General features: G+C 36.8%; 1 protein-coding gene across 2 annotated transcripts in view; it reads left to right on the top strand.

Annotated features, from left to right (window-relative positions):
* Positions 1-18,552, top strand: part of Themis (thymocyte selection associated) — a 192,620-nt gene that overhangs the window by 170,201 nt on the left and 3,867 nt on the right. For both annotated transcript variants that reach the window (XM_048797997.1, XM_048798002.1), the window contains exon 5: positions 9,591-9,743. In XM_048797997.1, coding sequence (XP_048653954.1) covers positions 9,591-9,722 — 132 coding nt within the window. In that variant the 3' untranslated portion in view covers positions 9,723-9,743. The remainder of the gene's footprint in view (positions 1-9,590; positions 9,744-18,552) is intronic.

Raw genomic sequence — 18,552 nt, 5'->3', positions numbered from 1 at the left:
CTTTCCACTTTGTGTTCTCTTAAATTTCTTTTATCAGTGCTTTATAACTTTTATTTTCACGTCTTTGGTTTAATTTGTTTCTAAGGTATTATTTTATTGGTTTTACTGTGGTTAATATAAATGGGATTATTTCCTTGATTTCCATTTCAGAAAATTTGCTATTGGAATATAACAACACTACTAATTTTTTATATTCATTTTATATGCTACAACTTTGCTGGAAACATTTATTGGTATTAACAGACTCTTGTAGCAATATGGGAGATTTCTAATATCAAAGGTCATGTCATCTGCAAACAGTGACAGTTGGACCTGTTTTCCTATTTACATGTTTTTCATTTCTTTCTCTTGTCTAATTGATCTTCCTAGGCATCCCAGCCATATGTTTAATAAGAGTAGTGGTCTCATTCTGGATCTTAGAGAGAAAGCTTTCAGTTTTCCCATTCAATATAATGTTAGTTACTGGCTTAATACAAATGGACTTTGTTATGTTGAGGTTTGTACCTTGTTTGCAAATTTGTTCAGTGTTTTTATCATGTAGGAACATTAAATTTTATTGAATGGCTTTTCTGAATCAATTGAGGAGAACATGTGGTTTTTGTTCCTTACTCTGTTGATATGGTGTGTTATGTTTATTGATTTGTATATATAGAAACGCCCTTGCATCACCTTGCTCCCATAAATTCTGAGCAGGATGATTATTATCTTGATACTGTTGTCACTTCCAGTATTTCAGCACCAGATGTCACCAAGACCCAGGAGTTAGCTGTTGTATGTTGCCACTGTTTCAATCCCAGAGGGAAATCCAAGCCCAGGTTATTTCCAAATATAATGTTGGTGTATTATTCAGAAAGAAATAGGAGAGTACCTAGCAATAGTATTCTTTTCATTTAAGCGGGTGTCACCATTGGTCCAAATGCCATGTCTGTAGTTACCAGCTTGTGGTCAGATACTGTGGGATTTGGAATAGATCTGAATCCAGTCACTGTGAATACACCAAACCTAAGCATCTATGTCACCTATGGACACTAAAATTGCCAAGTTTTGTCAAAACATGAGCCCACAGCCCATTAATACCAGCATAACACTGTCTTAGAACCAAGGCCCATGCTGCCTTAGGGTGTCTGTTTCTAATATGGACTCATGGCCCAAGACTACTAAAACCAGCCACAGGTGATGATAACTAGAGTGGAATTATATTTGGAGCTATTCTGGAGGCCCTATCCACAGGCAGATCTAGAGCTGGAGGCTTTGAGGATCTACCCAGGGTTAGACTTCAACAGATATGCTGCATGAGGTTGGCAGCTGGTGGTAGAGACAGTCCCTTTACAACCAAAGTTGATGCTAACCTGAGATGTCCATGAGTCTCAGCTACAGAATCCTGCATACATAGCCTCAGGAGGATAGTGGGTTTGCTCCAGGTCTGTTCCAAGTTCAGCAAGCCTTGTGTCTTCCTGCCAGTGCATAGGTCTGTACTTGATGTTAAGCCTGTCTAGAGGCTTTGTGAATTCTGGTCTCCTTACATGGTCACTTACATTTTGTACCAGGTGCTGGATCTCACTGTGTTGGGCTTGACCCTTGACTTTGAGACAGAGGCCTATGTTAGCTTCTGTGCTCTGCTCCCCAGCAATAGTAGTCACATGCCTAACTCTGACATCTAAGTTTGGGGGAAGGGTGTTAGAAGCTGTCAGTCCTCCAGCATAAGACAATTCCAGAGGCTTAGTCTGCAAGTATTGGCCTGGTTATAGGACTTTTTCCAGCACTAGATTTCTCCTCTATGGGCCTGGTACTAGGTTTCAGATCTAAGGCCCTGACTTAATTCTCTTTCTCATATCCTGGGGGGAGGTGCCTCTTTTCATCCTGGGATGCTTGGAGTTGGGAGAGGGGTAGCTCAGGCAACTCTCTCTGTTCCCTGGCTTCTTCAATACATTTGTTACACTAACAGCAGCCCAGTGAGTGGTCTCTCACCTGATATCCTTAGCCCTTGGTATAACAATAGATGTTTGACCTAGTGTGTCTGTGGGAAGAGATGCCAGAGGATCTTATTCACCTACCACCTTGCTCCAAAGCTTCCCTTATCCAAGCATCTTTCTTTCTGATAGGACTACTGCGGCTTCTATGAGCCAAGGAAAAGGGCAGGGCACATAGAAACCCGAGCTCTTTCATATGTCTGACTTTGTGCTGATACTTGGAATAGGCAGAAGAGAGACAGGTCTATACCATCTGGCAACCACAATTGGGCTCAAAGATGTCTCATATCCTATCACATGTCTATGCCTGTACTTCTGGTGAAGTCCCTGATCCACCACCAGAGTAAAGTTCAGCCAGCAAGGTCCATTTGAAGATGTTCACAGTTAGTGGGTGAGGAACACTTCCTGAGAAGGGTGAATGAAACCAGCAAGCAGTTTCATGGGAGAGGGCCACATTCTAAAGCTCTGGGGAGAAGAGAAGAAGTGGATATGATTCTAATGGGCTGATGAAGTGACACCTAAAAATACAAGCCTGAGCAAAGCTTCTAAAAACAACATATGGCTGCAGAAAACGGGAGAGGTGTCAAGAGACGGTGTGCCTTCGGAATCTGGTGGAGTAAGCTCCAAAGCATTGTCTTTTAATTGATGTAAAGAATAATTTGTTCTGTGCAAAGAAGACAGTTTAAGAGTATATATGGATAATTATATGAAACCTGAGAATACTGTCTGAAAGAAAGGACTTTGTGGATGATCAGATTTAGATTACTTTCGCAGTTTACATTCTTGCTTGTTTAAATACTTAACTGAAAAAAAAAATCAGCCTCCATTAAATTGGATATTTATAATGCACAATGAGAAATTTCTTGTGTTTTTATAAATCACTTACTAATCTTATAAATTATTTATGGTCACTCAATCATATAACAATAGAAAATACACACATATATACGTATAAGACATAGTGGAAGACAAATGACACATAATTGTGTGTGCTCACTAAGTTTTTTTCTTTTTTCTTTAAACAATTCAATGGTCTTCTAAATTATTAAATTATTTATGGTAATTTAACCATATCACAACTACAAAAAAAAGAGACCACCTCCTACACACACACACACACACACACACAGTGAAGACACATGATATAAAGGAGTGCATTTTCTTTTGGAATGATACTTTAAATATGCCGAACAAGCCTATATTACTTATGATTCCTTTTTGATCCTTCTTTACTTTAATGTAATGCATAATATCCGAATTATGGCTATTAATTTTGTTTTAAATCAAATTTAGTTCTCAGAAAGTTAATGAAAAATGTCTTCAAATGTCATATGAAATTTCTTCTGAACTATCACTTAAATTTACTTTCTGAAGTGAAAAAGTATAGACCATGGAACAGTTGTTTCTATAAGCAAAGAAGGATGTACCTTTTTATAGTCAGTTAGAAGATGATTGCATTTTTACAAAGTAAAAAGGAATGTACATTATCTGGGACACTTTATTTTGTTTTAAATATGAACAATATTTCATCCCTGCCCAAGACAGGTCCTGCATAGCTCTCTCAGGAAAAACAAGCCTACTGGTCTTTGGAGAGAAGAGACACAAAGAATATCATATCGTGAACTAGGAATCTCCAAAAAAAAATGTTTGGAAAAGTATGATTTTTATCCAACAAAATTAACTTACGTATAATATTTGGGGGAAATCCTTTGATTCTTTTTAATGGATATATGAATTAACATATTTTGGGGGTGATGTTCATTTGTTCCTTTCTTTGTTTATGAGATATACATTTAGTACTTTGTAGTTGGATTATTATTCAATGGAAACACTAAAACAACATGGAAACTATAAACCAATAATAACATAAAAATAATTTAATAGCCATTTTATATTAGCAAGACCCTAAAAACTCATTTCTAATGATTACTTAAATGGAAACTACACAGAATTCAATTTTGAAGTACAACTATAGAGTGATTGCAAAAGCCAGTTCAGATTTATCCAGGTTCCCATCCATTCTTTGTACATATTTTATCAATTTCCTGTGGACCTACCTGCAGGTTGAAGACTTGACATCAAACCAGTGACTGATACTTTTATTTCTTCAATTGTTGTCAGGACACTTTCTCATGTCTAGGGCTACTGTGTGAACACTCTTAATTCTCAATTCTCACTTTTTCTAACATGATAATTATTGTGATTTATAGTTGCCATTGATAGTTGGTCAATCTGATTTGAATCGAAGATGTATGGGGCATTACATAATTATAATGTTTGCAGTGATTACACTAATAAGTTTATTTAAAAATACAGGATTTGAAATATGTATTTTTACAGATAAAACATCTTCAAACATATATGCCTTTCATTTATACAATAAGTAGTACTGTTAGGAACACTTTTTGGATATAATACAGCTTTGTTTTTGTGTATAATGTGTGACTACACAGCAATCACTGATATGTGGCTAAAAAAATGCATCATAGAAATGAAGTTCACACATGATTCATGGATTTATCCATCTACTTAATGTGTAGTTATTTAAAACCTAAAACTGTTAGGACACTCAAATTAAAAAATGAGGACAGTAGATAGTGTAAGCATAGTCCTTACTTTCAAAGGGTGTTTATATTTTAATTAGGGAGAGATATATTAAACATGAAACCAGGTATTATTTGATTATAATTGTGAAAATTGTATCATAGTAGAAGTACAAGATACTCAAATAGAAAATAGAGTTCTGTCTAAAATTTATAAGGTAAGAGAAAACTTGTAGAAACTCAAGATTTAGTAAAATTAAGGGAAAAGAGTTGAAGAATATTCCAGGATAATGGAATACCCAAACCTTCTGACAGGAAGGAAGAGATAGGTAGGACTGTGGAGTGGAAAGTACATTAGAGTTGGAGTTCAGAATATTTACCATGGCGTTTCACCCTCATCCTATTTCATAATAAGGCAGATCGCCCCTCTAGAGTCATAAACATGTAGATGATTAATTAAACTATGGCATTGTTAAATTTCTCTATGGATGATAAAGAGAAAACTATGTAAATAACAATACCTCGAGAATGCCTAACACTCAATATTTAGATAAAAGAGATTGGTCCAGCAAATCAGAATGAGTACTTCAAGTGATAGGAAGAAGAACATCAGAGATCCAGGAGAGGGAGTAACTAGACATGTCAGATGCTATTGGGCAGAACAAGATAAATTCTGGCAGGTTATAAGCCAAATTGAAGTTTTTGAACTGGAATGGATGCTGGATAGAGAAGAAAGGGGGGAAAAAAGAGCAAGAGCCCAATGCATATGGAGAATGTAGGGGGATTGGTGGATCTCAGGTCTCAATGAAGTCATGGACAAAGCTGTCTTAGAGATAGGATATTTGTCTGGAGTTGAGAAAATAAGTGAGAATAGGAGATGGCCACTTAGTAATTTGGGGGTTTGAAACATTTAAGGTGATGAAAAATTTTACATGTGACTTTGGTAGTGGAAGGCTGAGGTAAAGAAATTAAAAGTTCATTTGCAATAAAGAAATCCAATTGGAGTATTGAAAAAGATACTTATATATATGTGGATGTCATCTAGAATTATGGCTACACTGAAGCTAAAAGGGACAGCAATAATGCGGTTGCCAAAGTGTTTTTATGAAGGATGCATGATGAGTAGAGATTAGTAGACAGATGATACCAACAAGAAGAGAGATGGTACACAGCTAGATGGTGGGTGGTATAATTTGAGTAATGAATGTTTCCACAAAAGCTCATGGGTTAAAGAGTTGGTTCTCAGTTTGGTGCCATTGGAAAGTGGTGGTAACATTTAAGAAGTGACACCTAGTGGGAGGTTTTAGATCATTGAAGACATGCCCTCAAAAAGGATTGCAGGATGCCAGTCTCTTTTTCTCTATTTTGTGTCTGGACCATAAGGTTAATAGGCTTCCTCCTCCATGTTCTCCTGCCATGATGTGCTTCTGAACCACAGGCCCAAAAAACAACAGGACCACTTGATCACAGACAGAAACCTCCAAATCTGTGATCTCAAAACCATTTTTCTCTTTATACCTGATTTTTCTCAGGTATTTCGTTACTGATTAACATTATGGGAATATCAATTCAGCAAGGAGGTAAGGATGCAATGGCTAGCACTCAGGAAGAGGAGAGCATGAACCTGAGGATAACCAGGATGTAAAAGAATAAAGTAGTCATCCTCACTTGCAAGACAAGTGATGTCTTCAATGGAGAATAGGGATTTAGCCAATTAGTTAGAAACATGTTCTGAAAGTGGAATAGTCAGTGAAGGTTGAAAACCATGGGACAAAGTTCTAAAGGCACAGTGGAAGAATTTGAGCACTAGGAAAGAGGTGAGAGAAGGGAGAGAGTTGGGAGTTAATGAAAGGCACAGAGCAATGAAGAATGGAGCACTGAGAGAATTTTACTGTAACAGAAAATAAATGTTTCAGTATGATGCAGAGATGCAGGGAAGTGGAAGGAGAGGCTGAGGAGGTAAACAAGATGAAAAATTGGAAAGGGTTACTAGCTTGAGAGAAAGCTACCTCCCTTTAGGTCACAGGAGCCTAGATATAATACATAAAGCAAAGAAATGGCTGGGTAATCTGACAGGGCTTGATGAGCAGAGACTCCAGTGTGGGGACTGCTTTCAGCAAAGAGGAGTTCTTAATGTCTGAAATATTAATATCTTTTTAAAATGTCCAATCTGCCAGAGGTTTGTACCATGAAGCACAGGACCTTTGTAATAATAACTGACCCCATTCCGACCAAGTGCTTATTTTCTCTCATTGGGCTTTCATGACAAAGGGTTTAAGAACTTTTTAGAATTCAGTATTTCTTCATTGCTTTATGGAATGTAAGATGCATAATTTACATGAACTGTTAGATTTCCCCTCAATGTTGTAATGTTATTACTTGAATTTGACATGCAAAGTCATTAAGTACATTCCTTCTTCAGTTCATTTCTCAATACTAAGAAACTATGATTTAATACCTAATAACTTGAAACTAATACATTTTCCAAAGATATCTAATTCAAAATCAGGAGGATACTTAAATGTTGGTTGAATCCATTTTTCTTCAAAATTTGTGTGATAATGTGTGCCTGACAATATATTTTAAAAGTCATACTGGCTGATAGATTTTTTCATTGGCTGTGGATAAGTCAAATGTAAACAAGTGTGGTGATTTAATTCTAGTTAATATCAATGTTCAAACTCTGATCTTCTGACTTGTCCCGGTAATATCACTAGGACACATTATCATTAGAAAAAGAATTTGAGAATTATGTACAAATGATTTACCATACTCTTATTTTAATTCTCTGCTTAAACAATTTAAGAAATTTTGTTTGAACAAATTAGAGTCTGAAACTAGGTCACTTTTATATTTGCGTTCTCATATCACACCCAGTGTCTGAGAAAATATAGATAATTGGTTGTTGAATGCACCAATTATCTACTATCACACAATCCTGGATGGCCACCAAAAAGACTTAATGACATACAAGCCCAAAATACACTTAGTTCATGAGATTGTGTTTTAGCCAGGTTTAGCCAAACTGAGCTGGTTTCAGGTGAACTGGACAGGTTTTGCTCAAATTGAAGTAAGAACAAAGGACAGGTAGTCAGTGTAGATAGGTGATCTGGTCAGGCCAGGGAAGATGGGAGCTGGTGCAGTTACATACAGTATTCATTCAAAATGCATTCTGCTGTCATATATACCTAATTAGAATGAATGAATGAATGAATGAATGAGTAAATAAATGAATAACTTTTTTTAAAAAAGGATATGGAATGTTAATACCTCCAGAACACTTCTCTCCCTTCTCCTCACCTTTTACCAAGGTCACTAGGGAATTGTTCCTCCCAGCAAGCAGTTGTTAATGAATACCCTTTGGGTGGCTCCTTTTCTGCCATTTTGGGCAGATATGGAAAATAGGGAGAACTATCCCCTGATTGGCTTTTTTCCTGCCCTTCTGGTCACCAAGAAGGTGGAATGGGAGGAGGGGGCATTAGAAGAAGGGAAACCTGAAATCTGGACAAGACACCCTACTCTCTCAGGCACCAGCTCTGCACTCCCACCTCTCCAGAGGTTGCTCTCACTCTGGCTCTCGCTCTCTCTTCTATTCTTTAAATTAACCTTTTTGCTCTTGCCTTGGCATTTCCTGGGTGTTCAGTCTTCAACACCAGGGTAATAGGACTCTATCCTGATTCAAAATGTCTAGTTTCAAAATGTCTAGGCTCCTCTGGCTGCCAGTTGCCTCATGTTAGGCAACTGATAACCTAACCCCGCTCCATCTCGATCTACACAGGTCACGTTCTCATGGCCTAGTGGAAGTATAAGCATGAGCAAAACAAATTGTGCAAGCGTCTCTTAAGCCTCCATTTCAGTAAATATGCTGTTGGTCCAGAAGAAGCCAATGGACAAGATAAAACCCAGATTTAAATGGCTCTGCAAAATTTCATGTAAAGGACATGGATACAGATAGTGGAGAATTGGGCCCATCAGTGCAACCAGTCCCCTGCAGGGAAAAGCTCAGCAGATCAATCGTAGGATGACAAAAAAGCACCATACTAAGGGTCAGGAGACAAATCCCTGAGGCTTGACACTATTCATTTTGCTAATACGGGTGAATTATTTAATCACACTGAACTCTAATTTCCTTATTTGCCCTTTCCAAGCTTTAAAAGCCTTTGATTTTATACAATCAATCTTTAATTAATTTAATGCTATACTATTCGGTAGAAGGAACTTTAGAGAAAAGTTGCTCATTATTCTATCCTTTAGTGAGACAAACTAATGTAGATGGCCAAAATTGATGTGGCTAATTTTGACTATGAATCTTCAAATATTTTGTAATTACATTCAAACTGATATTCTTCTAGTCTGAATCTGGGTATGAATCAAAGTTCCTCAGCTGTATTTCTTATTTAGGTCTTCCTATCTGATGATCCTTTTAAAGTATAAAATATGTCAGTGGAATGTCAAGCACTATGACATCTCTTATGTGTGAGATGAGTTATAGGGGCCATTGATATTGTGCCTTAATAATTCATTTATACAATATAATTGATTTATGCAATGAATTATTATTCTTAAGCTGACTAGAAGAGTTTCTCAGCTTTTCAAGATGCTGATAAAAATATATGTAAATTTCAAATAGATGTTATAGTTTATGTAAAGAGTACAGATAATACAGAAATGATACCCACTCTTCGTTAAACAATATGTAACATATAACAAGGTCTGTATTATTTAACTATAAAAATAAAACCAGTTAAAATGCTCTAAATTAAAAATATTTTCTAAGCCTTCATAAGGAAAAAAGTAACACATACAAAAAAGTCTTTGAAAATGATTTTTTTGTGTGTGCCAAACAACTTCTTCTAGCCACTTAGATGGCCTTAAAAATTCTACACTTAAATTATCAAAATATATTGAGGAACTTATAATTTATAACTTACTTTGACATATAGACTGTTCTCTTTAAGACATACAGAAATGACTTGCCATATGATAAGTGTTTATCCTTGTCATATCTCTGGGAAACATTTATTTTGGACTGATAATTTACTTGTAAAATCAATCATGCTGGCCTGTGTCATTTCAGAGTCACCATGTAGGTGTGTCCAAGAAACTTCACTCAAATCAAGCTGGCCTGGATTCAAGAGTACCAGTTGGTTGTCCGAATGATTTGGCCAATGTGGAGAGAGAGAAGAGCAAGCAGGGATCATGGCAGTAGTCAGCGCCAATGTTACTACAGGTCAGTTAAGCTTACAAGATAGTGGTTTCAATTGTCTACAAAAGACACACCATATACAATTTCTTCCTACCATTTTGTTTGGAATACATGGCTTAGCCAAAGTGACTTCCTTGCCCTGAAATTCTCACTGAAGTTTTAAGTGCAGCATGACACTACACACTTACAATAATGATGGGACTCTTTATTGTTTTCCACTACCAATTTTTTTCCCGCTCATTTATGTTTTTTGTTAGTAAGGAAGTATTTTCTTTTAAGATTGCTTGTGTTGTCATGAAAATAATATCTTGACATCTTTTCCAGAAGAATGAAAAAGAAAAATTCATGCCTTGAAAAGAGGTTAAAATAATTGAGATTTTTTTAAATCTTAAAAAGCGTCAGATAAGAAATCTAATGCAGACTTGAATTACAAAGGTTTAGTTTATAGTGATGATGATCTGATATTCTTGCTGTGTACTGAGGGCAAAACAAAAACAAATGGACTTGTGAAGTTGATAGCATTCAATTAAGCTACCCAGACTCACTTCCATATGGTGGAAATTTGAGATGACTTAGCAAGGAAATAAGAATTTTCATTTCTGGCAATATTTTAGATACACAAACCAGCCCAGTGTCTATTACACTTTATATTGAAACTTCACATTTAGTTTGAAGGAAAATTGAAACTGTAATTATTCTTAAGCATACAGTTTGTTCCTTTTCCCTCCTTATTTGGTTTTGTAGCTAGCACACTTTTTTCTCCAAGGACATGTAAAAGTCAAAACACTAGATATAAAGTCTCTGAAGTGTTTCTGCTCCAAACCCTGTCTGTACAATCTGAGCTCTTTCATGTAGTTAGCTTACTGGCTTCTGACACTCCTATAAAAATATCCCATAGAGCTGTTCTTATTACCTTTTCATTGACTCTCTCTGAGTGATAAAAATGAAATTCTGTAAAGGACTTTGAAAACCATGCATATTGCAATTCCTCCACATTTCAAATACTAATCAAGTGTGACTATAAAAGAAACAACCTCAGCGGTGAAAATTGCTGCCGTGTGTTGAGTCTCAAGCCATTATTAATTCATTGGAAACTATTTTTTTTTCCTTTAAGATTATGGATCCTAAAAAATACCAGATAACACAATTCCTGAGATCAAAGTTTCTGTTTCAATCATAGAGAAACTCGGTATCTCATCTTTCCTTGCGTGTGCATCTCTGGGAGACTACAGCCAAGGCCATGGTTCTCTGTACTCAGTGAATAATGCAGAGTATGTCATAAACCAGGGAAGCACCTGCTTTCAACATACGCCTGCAAGTGATGTTTTTAAAGACAAAAAGAAACTGGAATTAAAGTAATGGTTCTAAGCAAGTGAAATTTCCTAACTTCATTCAAGAGAGTAAAACAAAATGTCCATTCTTAAGATTATTCCAATATGGATTTACTTAGAAATTACCCTATATGCACATCTGGGCAATATATTTACTTCTTTTCCCATTTTTAAATGCAATAAATTATAGAATCTTTCTTCATTATGAATTATATTTATGTGACAACTCCATACATAAAAATATAAAAGTAAAATAAAACCAAAACAAAAATGTTCAAGCTTTATTTTGTACCTCATATAATATAGTATATGTGACTTCATGTACAAAATAACTAATTAAATTCATATTTAACATTACCTTACTTGGTGTGGATAGTTCATCTCTGAATATGCAGTAGCCTCCTTTGTGTTCAGAGTGGAAAAATAAGAGGCTCTCTCAGCTTTTCCTGTTTTTTTTTTTTTTTTTTCCGTGTGTGTGTGTGGTGTGTCAGGAATTAAACTCAGGCACACTTAACCACTGAGCCACATCCCCAACACTTTTTATCGATTTATTTTGAGACAGTGTCTCATTAAATTGCTTAGGACCTCCCTAAATTGCTGAGGCTGGCTTTGAACACACGATTCTCCTACCTCAACCTCCTAAGCAGCTGGGATTACATATGTGCCTCCACTCCCAGCTTCCTTGTAGACAAGAGTTGTTCATTTTCTAAGTTTCTCTTTTGGTGAGAATCGTGGGTTGCAGAATCTTTATAGCATATCAAATACTGAAAAAACAAAAATTTTAAAAGCTTAATTAAGGTGGGGTACTGTTTTTCTGATCGTGCTCCCTCAGATCCGTTCTTTCAATTAGATGAGATAGAACCTTTTCAAATATGCATCAATAATTACTAGAGGGAATTTTTTAATCAAGATATTCAGTGTAAACAACTTGGAGGTCTTGCTGTGAACAGCTGAACATGAATTATATAATAACAATTGACTCCACACAGCCAGAAGTATAATAAACTATAACTCTAGACCATTGCTGTCAGCTGAGCTCCTTTCACTAAGAAACTGATGAAAATGTTTCACCAGATCTCAGATGACCTTCTTCTGTGGATCTTAATTCATTCTGATGGCTCAGTGATGCTCACATCTTATTTTAAGAACATTATCACTAACTTTACATGTTGTTTTGCCCATGAATAATAGTATACTTTTCTTATATAGCATGAATAAGTGGCATGAGGGTAAAGTTCAGACCTTTGAAGTTTAAACTGAGAATCCTAGGTCTAAATTTTCTCTCCCCAACTTGCTGTGTACCAAGAGCAATTTACTATACTTTCTATGTCCTTATTTGTCAAATTCGGTTAATATACACCACAGGCTAATTTCAAGATTATTTTGGTTCAAATAAATGAAAGTTAGTATAGTCATCTGATAAACTCCAAAATAGTCATCGCTATAGTAGTTAACCACTGACTCTTTGTGAGTTGGTTGCTCAAGACAACTTTGCTTCCCTGTAACATCTCTACAAAGTGCTGGCTATAGTCATCTGATATTGTAGCTCTCAGTCCATGAGTTTCGGTATACAGGGTTTTGGTTTTTTTTCTCTTTTGAGAACTATATCCTCATGGAAACTGTATGGCGTTTGTTAATGCTATTGACATGGGAAGGAATGAAAAGCCCTCTTTGGCAACATCTCTAATTTCTGAGTCTAAGAAACATTGGAGACACATGGATGATCTGATTCTCTCTAATGGACTATTTATCCTTCTTGCCTCAGAAGCAATATCTCAGGAAAGCACAAGGTTTCTTTGGTTAATCAGCTAAACAACTATTTTTAGTAGATAACACGTGTTAAGTAGAAATGTTTGCATTAAGCTGTTTGGTGCATATCCGGTTCCCTGCGTTGATTTGCAAATGGAAAATCTATTGGGAAATGTTCTCAACAACAACAACAACAACAACAACAACAACAAAGGCAGAATAAGAGAAGTATGTATGGGCAGAGGGAGAAGGTGAATCATGATATAGTCACAACAAAGACCTCAGAAAGTCCCCAAGGCAGTTGTGGAGTGGGGGTCTTGAGAGTTGTCCAAAATTAGGGTAGGCCTCTATACCCCCTGCACCAGTCAATAATAAGGTACAGCTGTCCCTGAGACAGGGCTTGACTGTGCATAAGGTGGCTTTCTTAAGCCAAGGGCAAAGTCATTTGGTAAAAGAGGATTATTGCTTAGTTATGAGGAGGAGCTGGTTATTATGTGGGTCACTCAGTAATTACTACAATTGCTTCTGGTGATTTTTCTGGCCAAATAGGAGCCATTCTCATTTTCCTACTTGTGGGTCCCTCTAGAAACCGAAATCTTTGCCAGAAAGTATGATTTTTTAAATGTGCTTTTTTTTCCCCCTGAATAAAATCTTTCTGTCAAGCAAATTTTGTACTCTCCTGGTTCATTTTCTCTTTTGCAATTCCCTTCCTTTTGGAGTTTCTACTGTGTTCTTTGAATTATCCCAAATTTGTAGATGAAATCTTCCATAAATTAGACAAGTCAACCAGTGCGTAGAACCTTGAGCCCAAAACCAAAAAACAGTACCCTAAGTTCTAGTATCAGCTCTGCCAAAACCTGAATATGTAGCTTTTCATAAGTCATTTGCTTTCTCTGAGCTTTACTTTCCTCATCAAACCAGGAGGCACACAAGGTAATCTTCATGCCCTGTTAATTCTGAAAGCTTTTGATTCAATAGCTTATTCTGATATCAAAACAGGCTGAGATTATTGAGCTCAAACTGTCTCATCTCTGGGTAAAACTCACATATATGTGATACTCCACATCTAGGATCCTCCTTATTTTGGGAAACTAAACAGGTGAGAGGAAACAAGCTCCATAGGAAAGTACTCTGCTGAGGCCAAGAGGGGAGGGTAGAGAATAGAGAATAGATCTATAAGAATGTAAAGAAGTTTTTTTACTGAGATTTAGTTTAATCTAAATATCTAATATAAACTTTTTTTAATTTATATAATACTTATATAATATTTTAGACATGGTGACACAGGCTGACTAAAACAGAAATCAGTTGGGGTCAAAGCAAGACCAAAACTTAGCTAAGCAAATAGGTCCTAGAACTCTGCCTCTAACTCTGTGTTCATCCTCTAGGACACATGGCTACATGAAGTACTTTCAAAATGACTTGGGCAGCCCTGCCTCTTTGGTCTTGCTGGTTGTAGGCACATGGACTCTCTTTTAGCCTGTCTGTCTCCACAGCCAGCAGATTCTCTGAGAAATTCACATTACTGGTATCTTTTCATTCCTGGGGTATCCATTCCAGCTTTGGCTTCACCTCCACAACTCATACATTGACCTCTCAGTGGCAGCCGATGAGGACTCCAACCATGCGAAACTTTGCCTGGCCTCCAAGGCCTTCCTTTGAAATCTTTATCGAAGCCTTCATGACCCCTTAACTCCAGCAACCTGCATTTCTGTAAAACCAGCACCATGTAGATGACAACTTGCACAATACTTGGGTCCCCTGGCATCCTATCTGTAGTTGCCTCTGAGTGTCTGCTCAACTCAGTAAGGTGAAAAGAGTTCCTAGGCCCCACTGTATGAGCAGGGAATCATTGTGATCTCATGATCTCCTTTTGGAGGGATTTTGGCTTATGTACCCTGGAGCCTGTGGGTGTGACCTTACAAATACCTGAGATGCCATCAAAGCATGTGGTTTCTGAGCAAAGTACTTAGCATCTCTTAAGGGTTGTAATCTCTTCAAGCACAGCTTCCTTGGCCCCAGCTTTACTTTACTTTTCTGGCCAAATGGCAAGTTTTTAAAATCCTTAAACTCTTCCTTCAGTTCCCAATTCTCATAGTAAACCTGGCTAAAAGTTGCCAGTAATATCCATGCCACTGACTGAATGCTGTGCTACTGCCGCAGTCTGGCTGGGCACAAAATCACGAGCCACTCAAACAGGAACAAACTTTATTTTTAAAACTCCCGCCAATACCCTGTATGCTCCCGGGAAAATTGCCAACCCACACACGTGGTGTTATCTCCGGCCACACTACCCCAACAGGAAATTCCTCCTCCGGAATTCCCTCCTACCGCACTTTCCCAACCAATGGGAACTCTTTGGGAGTCCTGCTAGAGCTCCAAAGTAGCAGGCCAAGGTGGACAGCAGGGATCTAATATCCATTTGAATGCAGATCTTAACATAATCATATCATCTCAATGGCTTGCTAGCATCACCTTTCAACCAAAAATGCCATGCATCATTACTATTTGGCTATGGCTCTTAGCATGCTACCTTGCAATTTTCTCCACCAGATTAAATATTTCATCATTTAAAAATAAAACCTCACTCAGAATCTCAGTACAAGGGGAAAATATAGACACGTTCTTTAACATTAATGGTGACCTCTACTTGAATTCCTAGTAGAGTCTTCATTTTCCTCTAAAACTTCGTAAGTGCATTCTGCAGTCCTACCTTTATTCTTCTCTTTTGAGCTCTCTCTAGAATTGCCAATTAAACTCCAATTACAACATTCTAAGGCTTTTCCAACCTGCATTTCCAAACATTTCCAAGTATCTTCTGCAAACTATTTCCAAAAGCTTCTGAACCACATGGTCAGGTTAGTTTTTATAGCTGCAACACTTCTCAGTACCAATCTCTGTTTTAGTTAGCTTCTTGTCACCATAACGATAACACATGACAAGTACAACTTAAAGAAGGAGAAGTTAATCTGGCATTCAGTTTCAGAGATCTCAGTCCATACATAGCTGACTCCATGTCTCTGGGCCCAGAGAGAGGAGCACATAATGGGGGAAGGACCCAGCAGAGGAAAGCCACTGAGCTCATGGTAGGGTTGTGAAGTAGACTGGGAGAAAGGAGCTACAGGGAAGAACAGCCCTTCCAGAGAATGCCTCAAGTGATCCGCCTCCTCTAGTCATGCCCCACCTCACTATAGTTACCACCCACTCTGTCCATTCAAAAAAGGATGGACTGATTAATTTACATCTCTCATAATCTAATTATTTGCCCTCTCAGTATTCCTGCAGAGGCACATGAAGTTTTGAAGGGACACCCCCATATCAAAACCTTAACATAAATCAGTTCCCTCTTAGGACTAGATAATTAGATAAGGTGGGGATCCATATTAAGACCTTGATCAAATACCTGATTATATACTATCCAAAGTCAGTTACTTTCAATAACATTATCATAAAATACATTATGGTTTCTCAGTTTTAATAGAGGAATAACTATGGTCCACTGTTATTATAAATAGTTTTCTAAGTCCAATAGTTATTTTTATGCTAAAAACTGGAAATCTTGTCATTCAGAATATTGGATAACTTTGCATGGCCCAGTGGTCCAAGTCTGTAATCCCAGAGGCTCAGGTGTCTGAGGCAGGAGGATCAAGAGTTCAAAGCCTCCCTCAGCAAAAAGCAAGGCACTAAGATACTCAATGAGACCCTGTCTCTAAATAAAATACAAAATAGGACTGGGGATGTGGCTTAGTAATTGAGTGCTGAGTGTCCCTGAGTTCAATCTCTAATACCAAAAAAAAAAAAAAAGGAGAACTTTAATTTGGCAAACAAAAAAGCCAGTATGGCTTTCATGCTAATTTTTTAATTGTTGAGCCAAATGATAGTTCTATTTTTTTTTATTTTTTAATCATTTATTTTTATTTTGTACTTATTTACGGGTTACAGTGTGGCATTTCAATATGCCATATGCAATGTATGCTGATTAAATCAGGATTATTAGCATCATGTCATTGTCCTTTCTTTATGTTTGCAGCCTTCAAGCTTCTCACTTCTTGCTTTTCATAAAGTGTACAATAGGATATTGTTTCTTCCTTCAATTTAATATCAATGCAGATTTTTCATCATATAAACAGAATAATGATATCATTCCCTTCCCTTTACACTTTTAGGGAATGCTGTCATAGATACAACATACTTCCTATGACTTTAAAATTTTATATGATCATCCTTCATCTTAATAGCAACCCTCTTCTCAGAAGTTTGAATGTTTTAAGAATATGTTAGAGGGAGAAGCATAGTCATCTTATTGTTTGAACAGTTTTGAAATATCATTTCCTATTAGGCAGTTGTGTGAGCACTGACAACTTTGCCCCTCTTCTTCCCTGGAGATTAATTTATTTCCTGCAGTGCTTGCTCTTTGTGGCAAGCCTCCTCGTCAGCCTTCACCAATGGGAGCTCTCATCAGCAGAATGTTAATTATAAAAGCAAAGCCATATACAGTATTAAAAGAAAAAAGAAACTTCTCAAGACAAAGCAATGTTTTTCTTTTCCTTTTCACTCTACTTCCCACTCAGGCTGTGGTTGAACAGAATCATTATCCACTGGAAGAATATTCCACAAGGTGGTGGGGTACAGTGGAATTTGAAAAGGCTTTGTAACCAGGCGGACACAAGACTGAATGAACTCTAATTCAAAGAATGACTCATTCTTTGTGATTTTGTTTTGCAATATTTAAAATTAGAGTAAAAAATGTCTACCTTACAGAAGAGTTTTTGTAAATTAAAAAAAAACTTAATAATAATGTTAAAAACACTTATTTAGGATTTTTCTACATTCATGTTTTCAGTCAAAACTATGCCATTGCCTGTTTTTGTAAAGCCCAGAAGCTAAAACATTTTATTCTTCTTAATGGTTTAAAAACATAAACATACAATCTATATATTAGATTATACTTTCTGATTTACAGAAAATTAAAATTTCAATGTCTATAAATAAAGTTTTATTGAAACCTAGCCACATTCATTCATTTACATATTGTCTCTGACTATTTCAGTGCTCTGTCCATAAAGCTGAATAGTTGTGACATGTTTGTTCTCTTGTTCTTTAGAGAAAAAGTTTACTAACCTTTACTCTAGAGAGTCTGATTCAGAGGTCCTAAACTGTACCAGGAAACAATTTCAGCATATTTCTCAGGAGATGCTGATGCAGGGTGTCTATGAACCATTTTGAAAAATAATGCAATAAAAGAGTTGTGAATCCTCTTTCTTAAATTGTCTCTTATCACATGTACTCCACTGGCAAGATACTACTGACTTAATTTTCAATGATATCTCAAATATAACCACTTCCTTTCTAATCCACTTCTATCAACTTAGTCCAAGTCATGCACTACAATCAACCATCATCGCATCAGGATTTTTATAGTGTCTTCCCCACTAGTCTATTTGCTTCCGCCCTTGTACCATAGTGTCCATTCTCAACACAAAAGCCAGAGTAAATGTGATCAAACCTTTGCCAAATCATAGAATTCCTCTCAGAATTCATAGTAGCCTCTCCACTCCTCCCCCATCCCATGGCTTTAGTTGTGTCAGCCACATACCTGATTCTCAAAAACTCCAAGGAGTTCCATCCTGAAGGCTCACCAAGGCTGCTTTCTCTAATTGGTTTAATCTTCTTCTACTGATCATATTATGGCTTTCGGTGCTGTCTCCTATAGGAAGCATCTGACCTGTTATAGGTTCTCAACACCGAATAAA

Source organism: Marmota marmota, unplaced genomic scaffold (genome assembly GCF_001458135.2).
Source record: "Marmota marmota marmota unplaced genomic scaffold, marMar, whole genome shotgun sequence".
NCBI classification, from domain to species: Eukaryota; Metazoa; Chordata; class Mammalia; order Rodentia; family Sciuridae; genus Marmota; species Marmota marmota.
This window is presented reverse-complemented; position numbering and strand designations above follow the sequence as displayed.